The following is a 17,160-nucleotide window of genomic DNA, read 5'->3' as shown; positions in this document are numbered from 1 at the left end:
AAATCAGGCTTTTACATTGGCATGGCATGACTTTTAAAAATAATGACATCTGTTGTGATATGCAACTCAAGTTTTGACTTTTTTTGTGGGGCAGGGGGCTGAGGCCCCAATCTTACCAGTAAATTGAAGCTTTTGCTTAATGTCACAGATGGTGTGGTCAACGTTTTTTGATTATGAAGCACTCTTAAAAAAAACCAGCCTAAGTGATTTTCCTCTATATAAACTGTATGTAATCTTTCACAGCATCTCACTGGAGAGGCAGCCTTGAGGGTTAAAGTAAGTAGGTTATCCTCTCATCTATGAACACAAGCAACTCTCTGGCTGCTGTGAGTGACAGGCCGGGTGAGGTGGAGGGAAATGCAGGGGAATTGCATTTTGACGTCTGGGTTGCTGTTTGCCACTCTATCTCTTGCTATTGCCAAGCACAAGCAATCTTCCTTCGCCAAGAGCTGTCACCCAAGAGGAACACTGTCCCAAGCTGTTGACATGCTCTATGTCAAGACAGCAAGACTCAAAGCAACAATTCCAGTAAGTACTAGGCTCTGCTTACAATGATGACGTAGAGGACATTTATAATTCTGGAGAAAACTTACTTCTCTCTGTTTTATTGTAGGAAGACAGCATAAAAAATATACGATTATTGAAAAAGAAATCAAAAAAACTATTTATGGTAAGCCAGAGGGCCTTTCTTCTCCCTCAGGTTTCTAATTGTTTGATGTTTCTGCCCCTCCGTTTAAATTTTCCCAGATGGTCATTAAGTAATAAGCAGGGGGATGTTTCAGTGACATTTTACAAAAGCGATGCATGGTTTCCCTTATGCAATTTCTTATATCTTATTTGTAGAAAAACTGCAGATTCCAAGAACAGCTTCTGTCCTTCTTCATGGAAGATGTTTTTGGTCAACTCCAAGTTCGCAAGGAAATACAGTTTGTGGAAGAATTTCACAGCCTTAGGCAGAAATTGAGCCGCTGTGTAAGTATGCACAACAAACGTGGTGAGTTTGACCCCACAACCCTACCTAGAAAACGGCATGTGTGAAGCTGTCTCCACATCAAAGCGTGAGTAAAAGGGCCTTTCTAAGTGTTGGCTTGTAGTCCACATGGAGAGTTCATTACTAGGGGAACAGGGTCAAGTAACCATGCATAACTCAGAGCACCACTGTTTAGTATAGCTCAAGGAATGGCATGTAAAACATATTGAAGCAAGCTAAAATAACATGGAATGCTACTCAAATACAGGGGTGGTCAAAAGCAGGTTGACAGTTGGTCATATGGAAAAGAATTAATAAATGATAATAGACCATGTGTTTTGTGTACTCACAACTGTGAACCTACTTTTTCCCACCCTTGTATTTATTTAATTTTTATCATTCCCTCTTTATGATTCCCAAGTAGTTCACTCATTCATTTGATAGTTCTTAAGTACCAACTATGTAAGCTGCTTTCTTTTTCTTTCCCATATTGCTGAGAACTTCTAGACTGCCATTTTCTTGTTTATTTACTTAAGTTTTTTTAGTTATATCTTTTTTAAGGCATGGTCTCAATCAAAACCAAATAAAGGGGTGTGATATGTCTTCTTTGGGATCTAAATTATTTGATGCGGTGTATGGTCTCTGTCACCTTAAGCCAGTGGTTCTCAACCTTCCTAATGCCGCGACCCTTTAATACAGTTCCTCATGTTGTGGTGACCCCCAATTTCATTGTTACAAATTGAACATAATGAAAGCATAGTGATTAATCACAAAACAATATGTAATTATATATGTGTTTTCCGATGGTCTTAGGCGACCCCTGTGAAAAGGTCGTTCGACCCCCAAAGGGGTCGCAACCCACAGGTTGAGAACCGCTGCCTTAAGCAATGGGGAATTAATTAAGAAGATAAAAGTGACGATATTTCTATAAAAACATCCACAGTTATAAAGACCAGTGTAGAAAAAAAATAAAACAAAACACAATATTAAGGTATCCGTGCAATATTAGTTGCCTTGCCTCTGTGGGGAGTGTGGAATATTTTCCAGGACTGGGTTCCAAGCATGCTTCCTGTGGCTGTGCCTTGCAGGTGGTGCGAAGGGGGGAGTGATGATGGCTGCACTGCAGCCCTTGGGATGGCAGGTGGAAACGAGCCCTCTGCTCTTGGGCAAGATGGTTACTGAGACCTAAATGCTGGGCAGTTGGAGGTGGATTTTTATTTTTCAAGAGTTAGGATATCTTTGTCTCGTGGTTCGTGAAAGGGTCAGGAATCCAAATTATAGCCCATCATACAAAGGCGTTTTGTGAGGGTGAGCTGGTCATTAGGTAAAAAAATTCAATGAATCTATGTTCACTTTTCTTTGGTTAGTTTGTATTTAAGTCATGTCCTTGTTTGGGACTTGGGTGCATGATTTTTAAATCAACTTTGTCATTTCACTAAAATAACAATAATGATTAAAAATTACAAACTGGTACCTCTTTTTAGAACACAGAGAGATTGCTCTGGGCCAATTCCTTTCCCTGAAATCATGGAAAGGCCGTCACTCATCTTTGGTTTATTCTATATTTAATCTATAAACTCCTTTAAAAAATATATATTTTATTGATTTTTACAGAGAGGAAGGGAGAAGAAGAGGGATAGAGAGTTAGGAACATTGATGAGAGAGAAACATTGATCAGCTGCCTCCTGCATGCCCCCTACTGGGGATGTGTCTGCAACCAAGGTACATGCCCTTGGCCAGAATCGAACCTGGGGCCCTTCAGTCCTCAGGCCGATGCTCTATCCACTGAGCCAAACCGGTTAAGGCTAATCTATAAACTTTTATTAAGGCAGTGACTAGTATAGGTTCTTAAATTTAAGTGGAATTGTTATATAATTTTATATTTCTTTTAGCTTCCCTAATTAGATGATTATTCTCTTAAGAAAGAGAGTTTTTACCACTAAAAGACTTGAAGAGGGGGAGAATAATCCACTGCAGCACCCGCTATTGGGGGAAATAGAGACCCATGGCCGTGACTGTAGGCTCGGGTGGGGTCATCCAAAAGACCAGCACACTGTTCCCATGTCAGTATCTGGAAACAGGCATCCTCTTCAGCTTTTTTTTTTTTTTTTTTTTTTTTTTTTTTTTTTTTTTTTTTTTTTTTTTAGTATCTTCTGTTTTTCTTTTTTGCTAGAGAACCTCGGCTCCTCTGCGTAGGTGCTATCGTTTGCATTAGCTATCCGATTTAATTCAATGTCATTCTAAATGAAGTTTGTTAATGATAGTGAGGCGCTAGAAGAAATCCTTGCCCAATACAGTATAGTGTTATCTGAAAATCTGGACGATCTCCCCTTCCCCGCGCCGCCCCCACCTCTCCAAGCCTGTCTGTTTTTACCATTAATTCAGTCTCCTTGGCTCAAATAGCTAGAAAACAGATAATGACAGTTATAACCCAAACCAAGCTGAAAAACTTAGAAAACACAGAACTGTCTAGGAACTCTGGTTTTCCTTGATTTTTTCCTTGGTTTGTTTTTGAAGTGTTTCCTAAAGGGACCTCAGTCTGTCAATGGAGATGCCCTTTCAGGGACTTGGGGCCACCGCAGCACAGCTTGGCACTTTTGGCGGATTGTGGCCGCTTACCTAAGTGGCTGGCTCCCCCTTATGGCCAAATGGCAATACAACACCCAATCAACCTCCCCAAGAGCCATCTAACTCATTTACTTCTTACATTCTCCCACCTGTAGCCAACCATTGTTAGCTTTAGTTAATTTGTCTCACGCGCTCTGGACTTTATGCCCTGGGGTGTATCTGCCACGTCCAGGAAACTGAAAAAGAAAGTCAGAGGATTAGCCTGAGTTTTGGAAAGCCTTCTCAGACTTTTACTTTAAGAAATAGGTACTTGCCTTGTGTTTAATCTTTTGGGCAACCACATTTTTTTTTTTTTCAACAGAAGCTGGTATCAGTGTAATAAAAATTTATTCAACATCTGATCTTGGTGGAATTCTAAATTAGTGATTGGGGCAGGGTTTAAGCAGGGAGAAGTTATAAAATATAAAGTAGGTAGGCAACATGAACCTAAATGTGATATTAATAAAAAATGGGCACTAAATATAGTCAATATATAAACAGCCAATATAGAAAGTAATTACACTTGCTGTATTTGTCCAGTTGTCCTTGCTATCAAGGTTATTATGGGAAAAATTAGTTAAAACACAAACCTTTCACTTCAGGAGTTTTGCAGAGTGTGTGTGTGTGTGTGTGAGTGTGTGTTGGTGGAAGGATCCTAGTGAGGAAGGGAGAGCATGATCACTATACAAACATTTATAACAAGAGGGAGAAAGAAAAAGCACCATAGTAACAGTACTAGTCAAGCTCTGGGGATTCAGAGTAGAAATCTGCGTGTCTAAATGGAGCAGGGAAAGTGTCAAGGAGGGACTTTGAGAGGGACCTTGAGTTCTGTGGGTTTTATTTCTGCGGAACCTCAGCATATTTCAAAGCTGGCCCCAGGCTTTCCCCATAATCCAGAAACAGAAGAAAATGGCCCAACCTTCGTTTCCGGGACCCAGCACTCTGAACTAATGCTTAGGTTAGTGTGATGCTATAATCTAAATAGGAGCTGGAGGTGTTGATCTTTTTTCAACCAACACCGCACTTATGGTGTTGTTTCCAGGATTAAATGTTGTCTGAGTTCAAAACAATTGACTCACATGCAGAATTTTGGCACATAATCCACTTGCTTAATGTGAGTACTTGGAGTTTGAGTTTATGTCAACCATAAATCATTGGTATGTGTTCTTTTGAAAATGCCCCCCTCCCAAACCTGGAAATAACAAAAAAAGCAAAATATATGATATAAATTGCTTTATGTAATTTAGAGAATCCAACAAGTATTTATTTTGTATCATAATACATTGAAATAATAGTAAGAATTACTACAACTCTTTATAAACTGTTACCTTGTAATGGTTATTTAAAATGTATTGGTTCTATGTGATTGTTTTATTTCTTTTGACACTTTCCCCCCATCATTAATATTTATTAAGCATTTATTGACATTTTAAAATAATCATCCAGGATTGTTAAAAAACAATTACTCTGCTAAAGATGCAAAGATATTTTAGTTCTGATAATGTTTTAAAATATCATAATCTGCCCTATTTTGCCAGTTGGAATTTGACTCTGGATGAATTAGTTAATTATATGTTGAGCTAGGTAAAATTTTTCACTTATTAAGAGCAAAGTACTAAATTATTCCTTTAAAATTGAGAGTAAATTCCTTGGTATTTTTAGGAGCGTTTGTGTTGGGGAAATATTACAATTTCAGTGATGGAATACTCATATATTACATTACCAAATATCATTATCTTGGGTTATATCTGAGTTATCCTTCATGGGGGTTGTTTTGAGTCACCAGAGAAACACTTAAAAATGAAGTCTAGTACAATCAGGAATTAGATAGTGGATCACATGTTGTCAGCTGGAGATGCTCAATATCTCTTTCCATTATGCAGCTGACATGGAACTTTAAGGTTACTGGTTATAGATAAGGGTAGAACTCTTTTAACATTATTATCATGAACCAACCATTGAACATTTCTAGGCTTTAGCTTTCTTAGTTCAAAATTCAGATACAAAATTAAAATGTCCCTGGCAAATAAATAGTCCTGTTTCCCCCTTCTTACTTGTTCTTTCCCAGGTAACATTGTGCCACTTACTACCATGTGATGAAGGCAAGGAAACAATGATCCACATTTTGAGGGTTTATGGATTTATACTTGACTAGAGGCCCAGTGCATGAATTCGTGCACAGCTGGGATCCCTCGGCCTGGCTGGTGATCAGGGCCATTCGAGGCTGTGGGAGGTTGGCCAGTCGGGAGGAGGGGCCACAGGAGATTAGCCAATCAGGGGGAGGGGATGTGGGATGTTGGCTGGCCCTGGGAGGTTGGCTGTGGAAGCGCACTGACCACTAGGAGGCCGCTCTTGCACTGAATGTCTGCTTCCTGGTGATCAGTGCACATCATAGTGATTGGTCGGTCGGTCATGCGGTCGTTTGGTTGCTTAGGCTTTTATATATAGAGAGAGGCCTGGTGCATGAAATTGTTCATGGGGGGGGGGGTTCCCTCAGCCCAGCCTGCACCCTTTCCAATTGGGGACTTCTTGGGGGATGTCTGACTGCCTGTTTAGGCCCGATCCCACAGGGGTCGGACAGGCAGTCGGACATCCTTCTTGCAATCTAGGACCACTGGCTCCTAACTGCTCACCTGCCTGCCTGCCTGGTCACCCCTAACTGCCTCTGCCTGCCTGCCTTATCGCCCCTAACTGCCCTCCCCTGCCGGCCTGATCTCACCCCCAATGGCCCTGCAGACCTGATCTCACCCCCAACTGCCCTCCTCTGCTGGCCAATTTGGTTCTGATTGGTTGGTTTCTATGCCATTCAGCATCAAAAGCTCCATCTGCTAGGCAGCCATTGGCTCCCCACAGCACCCACATTTGGTTCTGATTGGTCAGTTCCTATGCCAGTCAGCATCTCTGGGCCTATCAATGGGGCCTGATCAGAAAGGCAAGGCTGATCAGCAGTCCCGGTGGAAGCCTGGAGAGAAATGGAGGCTTGGCTGCTGGCCAGACTAGGAGAGAAAGAGAGAAGCAAGTGCTGATCAAAAGCTGCCACAGAGGCAACGGATCAGTCCCTGCTTCTCTTTTCAGGCTTCTCTCTGGCCTGATTCGCACCCCCCCTCAGCAGTCAGTGCTAACTGCAGGACTGATTTCTGGTTAGTTGAGCCTCCATTGTTACTGGTCTTTACGACCCAGGGTTTTTAATATATTAGGATAGATGTGTAACCATGGAGTGGCTGAAATCAAGGGTTTTTGTTCCCTTCCTTTTTTCATTTTTTCTTCTTCCTTCCTCTCACCTATCTCTCCTTTCATAAAATATTTTCAGAATATTTTATGTACCTGCTCTGAGTCAATTTGCTGAATAGCTGATTTGCAAAATGAGCAACTTTTTGAATCTGTTGTTTCTTTTCCCTCTCTTCTTTTTCTTCTTTCTCCTTCTTGCAATTAATTTGTTAAATAAATTTAGTCACTTGTTTAAAGAGGTTTTCATAGTCTATATTTTGCTGATTGCATTTTCATAAACTGATTTAATATATTCTTTTCTTTATTTCCCATACATTAGTAATTACATATAGAGACTTGATCAGGTTCAGGCTTGATGTTTTGGCTAGATTAGTTCATATGTAGTGTTGTGTACTTTCATTAAGAGGCACATAATATATGGCATCCATTTTTATCACTTTTGCTGTCATTGGTAATTATTGTCTAGATATATTCATAAGGCATTGCAAAATGACATTTAAAAATTCTATTATGCTTTATTTATTGGCAGGGATGTTCTATAAACAGAACATAACTATTACTAATTATTTGACTGTCCTGAGGAACTTATCATGTAAGAAAGGCAGAAAAATACTTAATTATTTTTCTTTATTTACCAGATTTCAATATAAGGAATTAATTTTCTAACATTTTTTCAAGCTTGTCAATGAGTTGTTATTTTCTCTTCATTTCATTATTAACTCATGGATTTAAATTATTTTTTTATTTTTGAGAAGCCTTTCTAATTTCTATAAGCATCCTGCCTTTTGGGTTTCTTTGCAAGTCTACTAAGACTGGAATCTTCTTTAACTACTCTTAAGATACAGTACCAAAAAAAGAAAAAAAAGATATGGTACCATAGCCTGGCCGGTGTTGCTCAGTGGTTGAGTGTCAACCTCTGAACCAGAAGGTCATGGTTCGATTCCTGGTCAGAGCATATGTCCAGGTTGCAGGCTCGATCCCCAGTGTGGAGCATGCAGGAAGTAGTTGATCAATGATTCTCTCTCATCATTGATATTTCTATCTTTCTCTCCCTCTCCCTTTCTCTCTGAACTCAATAAAAATATATATATTTTTAAAAAGATATAGCACCTTGATAATTATCCTGAGAAACCTCAAGGTCTGAAATCTCCCTTGTATTTGAATGTCATCTCAGTGTTTCTGGTAACATTCTGAAGATTTTGGAGCACCTATTAAAATGTTATATTTTTAGTTAATCTGATTTGGATAACTTAGATAGTTAATTATTAAAAGAAAATAAATTATGGGTAACATAAAATACCTTTATTTTTATCATCTTTGCTAGCCATGGTATTTGGCTAAATGGTATTTGGGAAGTTGACCTATGCATATGTAAGAAGACATTTTAAAGGTTTTTATAGAACTGAAATACTCTGACTTGAAATGGAATTTAATAGTTGCTTAATTGAATTCACAAAATAATTTGCCTAATTGCTAACAATCAAAGTTGAAACTGAAAAAAAATTCCATTAGTTTTCAAGATTTTATCATCTACTTTAATTAGCATTTTGAGAGCCTGAATAGTAATTGGTAATTAGAGAGATGCATGTCTATATATTGTGTGTAATTAACTTAAAGTCTGATAAGTCTTAGCAAATAGAATATTTGTATCTCCATTTCTTGGAGTGTGTTTGATAAGTAATTTTTAGCATTAATTGCAACTAACTTATCAACTTGTGTGAAGCATTACTAATTATTTATCCTTGTAATTTCAAATATTCTTTAATTGCAATTGGTTGGTCAAATAAAGCTAAATGTAGGAAGTGAGACCAACCCTATTTTATTCTTTCATTAATTGCAAAGTCCAAATCCTGTCTTCAAGGACAGCAATAATCTCATCTTGTATTGTTGGAAGAAATAAATGAGATACTATATCAATGTGCCTAGCATTTAATAGTTCTGTAAAATTGTTAATGTCTTTCCTTACTGCTTTCCATACACAGAACACTAATTTTCTTCTAATTACATTTTTTCAACTATTTCCAAGAGTAATTCTCCTAAACAATCAAATGCCTTTCTAGTACCTATTGTTAGTGTTTACTTGCATTATGTGTATAAGTTATAGTAGCACTTTGATTTAAAGATAAATAGATCAAGTAATTGGTTTTAACCTTGGTAAATATATTTTCTTTTTCTTTTTTGGTGCTCATCTATATTTAATTTTAATTTTATTTTTTTAATTGTTGACACTATTACAGATGTCCTCCACTTCTACCCCAACTCCTTTGCCTACTTCCACCCAGCCCCCATCACACACACACACTGTTGTCTGTTACCATGAGCTATGCATATATGTTCTTTCACTAATCTCTTCATCTTCTTTTATCCAGTCCCTCCCACCCTGCTCTCCTCTGACTTCTCTTAGTTTGTTCCATGTAGCCATGCCTCTGGTTCTTTTTTGTTCATCAGTTCATTTTGCTCATTAGATTTCACATATTAGTGAGGTCATCCGGTATCTGTCTTTCTCTGACTGGCTTATCTCACTCAGCACAAGAACCTCCAGGTCCTTACGTACTGTCACGAAGGGTGAGATCCTTCTTTTTTACAGAGTCTAAGGTAACAATAGGTGAGTGAAATTATAGGCACTAATTTATATCAGATGATTCTGTTAGTTATAGAGCATATAGAAATAGGACAATGTTTTGTAACGCTCCTGATATATATTTACACAGGTACTGGATATCTGTCTTGCTTTTTAAAAATTAAATGTCTGATTATGAACTTGCTTTTGAAGAGAGACACTGGCTAAAAGTTTGTTCACCCTTTCCTCCTTTCATGCAACCTGCTTGGTTGCAGATATAGTTATGCTTTCTTCCAATCATATTAATTTAAAATTTTTCTTTTTAAGTTTTCTATAAACCTGTCTGGTCTCAGTCATTTTGTGTTGATGTCCTAATGTTCAACTTTTGCCAAACTGACATAACATTTTTAAAAATCTATTTTCAAGATGGGCTATACTTATATACTGTCCTCAATTGTTATTTTAATGAACCTCAGAAAATATTTGTGATGTCACATAAAAAACTTCAAAAAGTTAATAAGATTTGCTGAAAAACCTATATGCTGTCATATAATAAAATGAAATTAGTTTAATCTTTAATTTAATCCCTTATCATTGACATTCTGGGGGAAAGAAAATTTCAGGAAACCTAGGCCATGGCCAAAGTAGGAACTGCCTTAACCATTAAGGTTAACTAAAATAAATAAAAAAATAAAAAATAAAACAAAAAACCCTAAACAAACAAAAGGAAACAAAAAAGGTTGGTTATAATCCAGGGAGGTAAAAAAAATATAGATCTTACATATAGTTTTACACTCTTTAAATGGTTAGAGAATATGGGATATACCTATAATAGGAGATCCTAATATATAAAAATCCTGGGTCCGTCACATCCACAATGACTGGAGGCTCAACCCAATGCCCAGGCTGCTTGCACAGCAGGCTCTGGGGGGTGGGTGGGGACCTGTGGCAGCAGAGATGGGGACAGGGGAGGCAGGGCCGGCACTCAAACACTCACTCACAACCGCACACACGCACAGACACACACAGTGCCCACCAGCTCACAGCCTTTTCTCCCTTTCTTTCCCTCCCTCCCAGCTCGCTCTCAGAGCCTCTCTCAGAATGAGGAAACAAAACAGACTGGGCCTGAAGAGGTCTGGATGGAAGGGAGGGCAGGCAGAGGGTGGAGCTGCCCCCACTGGCCCCACCCCCTCCCAGCCAGGAAAGAGGGAGACAGGGAGGCAGGGAGGCTTGGAGGACTGCTGAGAAAAACAAAGAGAGACAGAGACTGGGAGAGACTGGGATGGAGAGATGGAAACAAAACAGACTGGGCCTGAAGAGGCCTGGATGGAAGGGAGGGCAGGCAGAGGGTGGAGCGGCCCTCACTGGCCCTGCCCTCTCCCAGCCAGGAAAGAGGAAGAAGGAGACAGGGAGGCAGGGAGGCTGGAGAACTGCTGAGAAAAACAAAGAGACAGAAACTGGGCAAGATCAGGCCAGCAGGGGAGGGCAGTTGGGGGCAACCAGGCTGGCAGGAGAGGGCAGTTGAAGGTGAGATCAAGCTGTTAGGGGAGGGCAGTTAGGGGTGATCAGACAGGCAGAGGCAGTTGGGGGTGAGATTAGGCCGGCAGGGGAGAGCAGATAGGGGCGATCAGGCAGGCAGGCAGGCAGAGGGGTTAGGGGCAATCAGGCAGGCAGGCAGGTGAGCAGTTAGGACCCAGCAGTCCCAGATTGTGAGAGGGATGTCCGACTGCAGAGGGTGCAGGCTGGGCTGAGGGAACCCCCCCCCCCCCATGCACAAATTTTGTGCACCAGGCCACTAGTAATATAATAAAATTCTTTTTGTAGAAAGGATTAGAGGTGTTAGGGGAGGGCAGTTAGGGGTGAGAACACAGTGTGAGCACTTATTTCTTTTTTTCTTTTTTTTTTTAAATATATTTTATTGATTTTTCACAGAGAGAAAGGGAGAGGGATAGAGAGTTAGAAACATCAATGAGAGAGAAACATCGACCAGCTGCCTCCTGCACACTCCCCACTGGGGATGTGCCTGCAACCAAGGCACATGCCCTTGGCCGGAATCGAACCTGGGACCCTTGAGTCCACAGGCCGACGCTCTATCCACTGAGCCAAACCGGTTAGGGCAAGAGCACTTATTTCTCTGAGAGACTATACATGTGTAGCTGTCCACTCACTGACACCCATATTTCATTTTCTCAGAATTTTCAGTGGGGAGGGATTTTTAATTTTTGCTTTAACTATCATGCACAATACACATTTATATGATTTTTCAAATACATGAAGACACTGTGGACACCAATTAAGGACTGTATTACTTGTTCATACAATTGTTTCAAACAAAGCTCTAATGCTCATAAGTGCCTAAGACAAGCTTCACACTTACTAAACCAGTGTCCCAAAGCAGTAAGCTGATGCTTGCATTTCATTCATTGGCTCATTTAGTAAACAAAATTTTGTTGAGTATCTAGTATTTGCTGGACACTATTCCAGATGCTGGGGATTTAATGAAAACTGGCAGGTATCTCTGTCCTCGTAGAGCTCCTTGAAAATGCTTTCAGCCGGTTTCAGCTCCTCAAGGTTGTGGCAGGTGCTGTGGAGGGAGCACACGGGAGGATGTGCTGCAGCAGGACTAATGGATATCAAGCCATGGATGATTGAGTCCGGGGATTTCAGCTGAGACCTCAAGGGTGTTTAAATCTCCTCTGCTCTCTCCAGCCTGGGAACATCATGCTTCCTGTGCCTACTCGTCCCTTGTCCCTGCTCCTTCCACTCCATCTTATCCTGCAAGGTGCAACTCGCTTATTTTTTCCTTCTGGAAGCCTCCTGGGATGCCACAGTCAGATTGTGTCTTTTCTGTCTCCCAGAGCAGTTGTATGTTTAAAACCACAGTATTTATCACATGGTATTGTAATTTTGCGTCACTGTCTGTCTGAATAGATGAACCATCACTTGAACCCCAAGGCAATTTCCATTATGTAGGGTAATTTTATAAATCAACACCGTGTGGGCGGAGATGCTACTGTATGCCTAGCAATACAAATGTACTGACTTGATGAATGGTTAGGCCTTGTGTTTGTTATTCTATGACTATTTCACACCCTTCTTTGATCTGGTCCCTAGTTATTCTAGCCTTACTAATAATTTACCTTTAGTCTAGGTCATATCTGCTTTGGTTGAGTTTGTCAAATCATTCAGCCATTTTTACAATAAAATTGCTTACCCTTTGTTGCACATTCTGTTTCCAGCAAATGTAACTATACACTAAAATATAAGATAAAAGAAACAATTTGTTTATAAAATCCTCCTTTTAAGCAAAGCAATTGAAATCATGACAATAAAATCTGGCTGTCCTACTATGTCTGTGGACATATTTATATCAGGAAAATTAGAACTTTTTAGGTCAGAACTTTTTTTAAAATTAATTTTTCTTTTTATTGAATTCATTGGGACGACACTGGTTAATACAATTATATAGGTTTCGGGTTTGCAATTCTAAAATACATCATCTGTATATTGTATTGTGTGCTCACCACCTCGAGTCAAGTCTCCTTTCATCACCATTTATTCCCTTTTACCTTATTCTACCTCCCCTCACCCCCATCCCCTTACCCTCTGGTAATCACCACACTGCTGTCTGAGTCTATTAGTTTATTTATTTTTTGCTTAATACCTTCACCTTTTTCACCCAACCCTGCAACCCGCTCCCTCTGAAAGCTGTCAGTCTCTTCTCTATCTATGAGTCTGTTCTATTTTGTTTGTTAGTTAAATTTTTTTCATTAGATTCCACATACGAGTGAAATCATATGGTACTTGTCTTTCTCTGACTTATTTCACTTGGCATAATGTTGGGTCAGATCTTTACTAGGGGTCATCCTATATAATAAAAGGCTAATATGCAAATCGACAGAACAGTGGAACAACCAGTCACTATGACGCACACTGACCACCAGGGGGCAGACACTCAATGCAGGAACTGCCCCCTGGTGGTCAGTGTGCTCCCACAGGGGGAGTGCCACTCAGCCAGAAGCCGGGCTCATGGCTGGCGAGCGCAGCGGCGGTGGCGGGAGCCTCTCCTGCTTCCGTGGCAGCGCTAAGGATGTCCGACTGCCAGGGGGCCTAAGCTGTCAGTTGGACATCCCCCGAGGGCTCCTGGACTGCGAGAGGGCACAGGCTGGGCTGAGAGACCCCCCACCCTGAGTGCATGAATTTCATGCACCAGGCCTCTAGTTTATAATAAACGGAGCTCAAGGCACCAGAAAGCATCCCATAAACCAGTACAGCTCTAGTGGCAACCCTGGCACTAGTAAGTGTGTGATTGATTGATTGATTGATTTCCAAACCTTGTTTTTCTCATTTTCTACTCTCTTATTCTACTTAGGGTAGCATATGCCTTAGATGGAGCAAGTTCAGAAGCCTCTTTGTACTTCCCACCCTGCTGTGGGATGCACTGCAGATCAAAGTTTTCTGGGCAGAGGATATAGTCACAGGAATGCCTTAATGATATTTAACTTCTGTAATGTCCAGGATTTGGTTGGCTTCTTTGGTCTCCCACTTTCAGTGTTAAATCTTCAAATCCTAACATATGCGTATTTGATATTGCGCCCTGTAACTTGCATCTTCTGTGCTTTGTGGCTAATCCTTTCATGAAAGAACTTTGATATAGTGCCTTGGAATTAGGCAAGTATTACTTCTCTTCTTTTCTATTGAGTTTTTTTCTAATTTTACGTTAGATAATTTTAGGCTAGAAGGACTTGTATCTGATCAAACTATTCATTTATAAGATAAGATAATGAGCAGACTTTAAATTATCTCCAACCTACTAATGTGGCTGAAACTAGGCTTGCTATTTTTAGAATTTTCTCCAATCTGAAAAACAAATGAACAAAGAAAACAAAACACACAAACACACACACACACACACACACACACACACACACACACACCACATAGGGTTTCTTCTTTTATTTATTATAAATAAATTTTCAGGTTGAAATCTTTCTCTCTCTACCAATCAGCTTAGTCTCTTAAAGCCATTTCTGACATTTCCCCTTGTGTAATATGGAGCAGAGATCTTTGAGCTAATCTCTCTTTGAAACTGGATTTTGAAAGTTTTCAACAAGAGATTGGCTTAGTTGGAATATTTTTTCCAAGTTATGCTGTTTATTTATTTTTTTGAGTTTAATATAGTGTTTTTAAATAAAGACTCTGGAGTCAGAATATTTGGGTTCAGATCTCAGCTCTTTCCCTTACTATGCATGAACATAGGCAGAATATTAACGTCCATGCTTCAGCTACCTCATAGGGTTGTTGTGAGGACTGAATGAATTCATATAATTAAAGCCTTCAGATTAGTGCCTGACATATAAAGCCTTCAGATTAGTGCCTGACATATAACACTAACATATTACATGTTGACTATTTTTACCTAACCATCTTCTCAGTATTTCTGTCTTCACTTGAAGGGGAATTGGATAAAGATGAGAGCTCCAGAAACTGCTGAATTTTTACCTCCTAACAGTAAACTTGCGCTTTGTTAATTTTTTCTACCTACAACTATTTTATCTACTAACACCATCTTGCTCATCATTATGTCTTTAGTACCTAGCAGGTGGCCCAACAAATAGTAGGCACTTTAGGAATGTTTAATGAGTGAGTGAATTCTTTCTGATTATGTTCTCTGACGTTGGCTACGACTGTCCTGGATCTGTCATGCTTTGCCTTTGGCCTCACAGGATTGGTTTGAGCTGAAACATCCTCTTCTTAATTCAGGGCTCTTATCAGAGGGATGTCCAATCCTGTGCTTGTGAAGCCCATAAACTACACCTTAACCAGAACATTCATGTCTGCAATTCTTCTGTGTCTCATCATCAAATCCCTTTCCCCTAAGCAAGGTCTGACTGGAAGGTAGAGTCCCCATCTGTGCAGAGTCATGACACCATGATCACTTTTAAGCCCTGAAACAGCATTCAGGATATAACTGTCAGATCATTTCAGTTATTTTCTCTTGATAGGAAAGGAGCCTGAATGAGGCCTCTTCTCTCCACTTCTCCTCTTTGTATTTTGGTCAACCAACGGGACCTGTTGGTTGACATTGGCCATGTTTCATTTGTTGTAATAGGTGTTGTCATTTAGCTGCCTCCACTTCCTGTGTTTTAATTAAGTGTTATCTTTATTGATGTCCCCGACACTATTTTACCACTACTCTTGTGATACCTTGGGGGAGTGACTTACACATCTGGAGCTTGGTTTTCCTTTCTATAAATTGAGAAGACTTGGCCTTGTAATCTCCTTGGTCTATTCTAGAGCTAAGGTTTTATGGGCAAAAACTAAATAGATAAGTTATGTATTTTCACCTTTTTCTTTCCCTTTTTCTAATTAACTCTATGGAAATTTGTGGGACAATAGAAGGTGAAGTTAATTTCTTCCTCCTTATCTCCTAGGCAGTCCTGTGCTCAGATAGGGTTTGAAAATTCACCTCCTCAAGGGAGACTGGCAGTCTTTACCAGCCAGGCTATAAATCATCAGCCTCCTCCTTCTCCTAATTTAGAAATTACTATTAATTTCTTAGTGCTTTCTCCTGGCAATTGACCCCTGAATATTGTCCAGTGCAATGTGCATAACAGCCATGGTAATTTTTCAAAAAGTAAAACTCTTTTGTCCTCCCACATCTCACATGCTACCCACATCTCTCTTGTTCAGTTGCTCCAGCCAAGCTTTTTTCTTTCAGTTTCTAGAAAGCACTTAGTCTTTCCTGCCTCAGAGCCTTTGCACACCTTTCCCTCTGCCTGAATAATTTCTCCTGTGCATTTTCCTCAACCACCTCCACCTTTCTTTAGCTTCTAAAATAACTGGTTCCTTTTCATTTTTCAGATCTTAATTTAAATATCATTCTTCAAAAGAGCCCTCCCTGACCAATTGAAAGTCCGTCATTCCTATAAATCCCTCTCACAGTCTCGTGCCTTACAAACTCGGCCTTCATTGTAACTTGTAAACTTTAATTTTTGTTTCTTTTCTTACCTATCATCTGCCTCCACCATGAAACTGTATGCTCTGTGAGGACAGAGACCATGTATTATTTATTGCCAGTGCGTATCCATGCCAGAACACAATACCTACTCAATAAGTGTTTTCTGAATAAATGAAAGTACTATTAGTGCCTCTTCGACAATATTATCTGTATTTACTGTTGATTTCTTAGATTTCCTGTGCTTCATCAGCTAGAGAGATGAAATCCATTACCAGGATGAAAAGAACATTTTATGGGGTAAGTATTCCAAATCCTTGCTTTTGAATACTGTGTTTTTTTTAAATCGACAAGATTTCTGCTTTTATATCTCTACTTTATCTGCAGATTGGAAACAGAGGAATCTACAAAGCCATCAATGAATTGGATATTCTTCTGTCCTGGATTAAACAATTCCTGGAAAATATTAAGTAATGCAAGAAATCAAGTGCATTGATTTGATTTTTTGAAATATAATGAAAACCACCAGCAATAAATTTAAAACAGCGTATTTCTTTTTAAAATTTTGTACATAGTACTGACAGCAGGTTAGATTCAGAATGGACTGGAGCAAGCATGTCAAACTTGCCGCCCGTGGGCCGCATGTGGCCCACAACAAATATTCATTAATGATTACTCATTTATTTCAGCCCTTTGTATTCAGCATGTCTCTATCGAAATAAACCTATGTTTCTATGAAAATTGAAGCTGTTATTTTGCGGCCCACATAAACTTAAACCTTGTTTTTTTGGCTCCTGTTAGCCTTTGAGTTTGACATGCTTAGACTAGAGAAATTTA

General features: G+C 39.7%; 1 protein-coding gene across 1 annotated transcript; it reads left to right on the top strand.

The window, feature by feature from the left end:
- Positions 1–331: 331 nt before the first annotated feature.
- Positions 332–16,802, top strand: IL26 (interleukin 26). Its single transcript, XM_006097881.3, has 5 exons — positions 332–528; positions 614–670; positions 844–972; positions 16,558–16,623; positions 16,711–16,802. Exons 1-5 carry the CDS (start codon positions 358–360, stop codon positions 16,795–16,797), a joined length of 510 nt encoding a protein of 169 aa, XP_006097943.1. The 5' UTR covers positions 332–357; the 3' UTR covers positions 16,798–16,802.
- Positions 16,803–17,160: the final 358 nt, after the last annotated feature.

Source organism: Myotis lucifugus, unplaced genomic scaffold, assembly GCF_000147115.1.
Source record: "Myotis lucifugus unplaced genomic scaffold, Myoluc2.0 scaffold_212, whole genome shotgun sequence".
Lineage (NCBI taxonomy): Eukaryota > Metazoa > Chordata > Mammalia > Chiroptera > Vespertilionidae > Myotis > Myotis lucifugus.
This window is presented reverse-complemented; position numbering and strand designations above follow the sequence as displayed.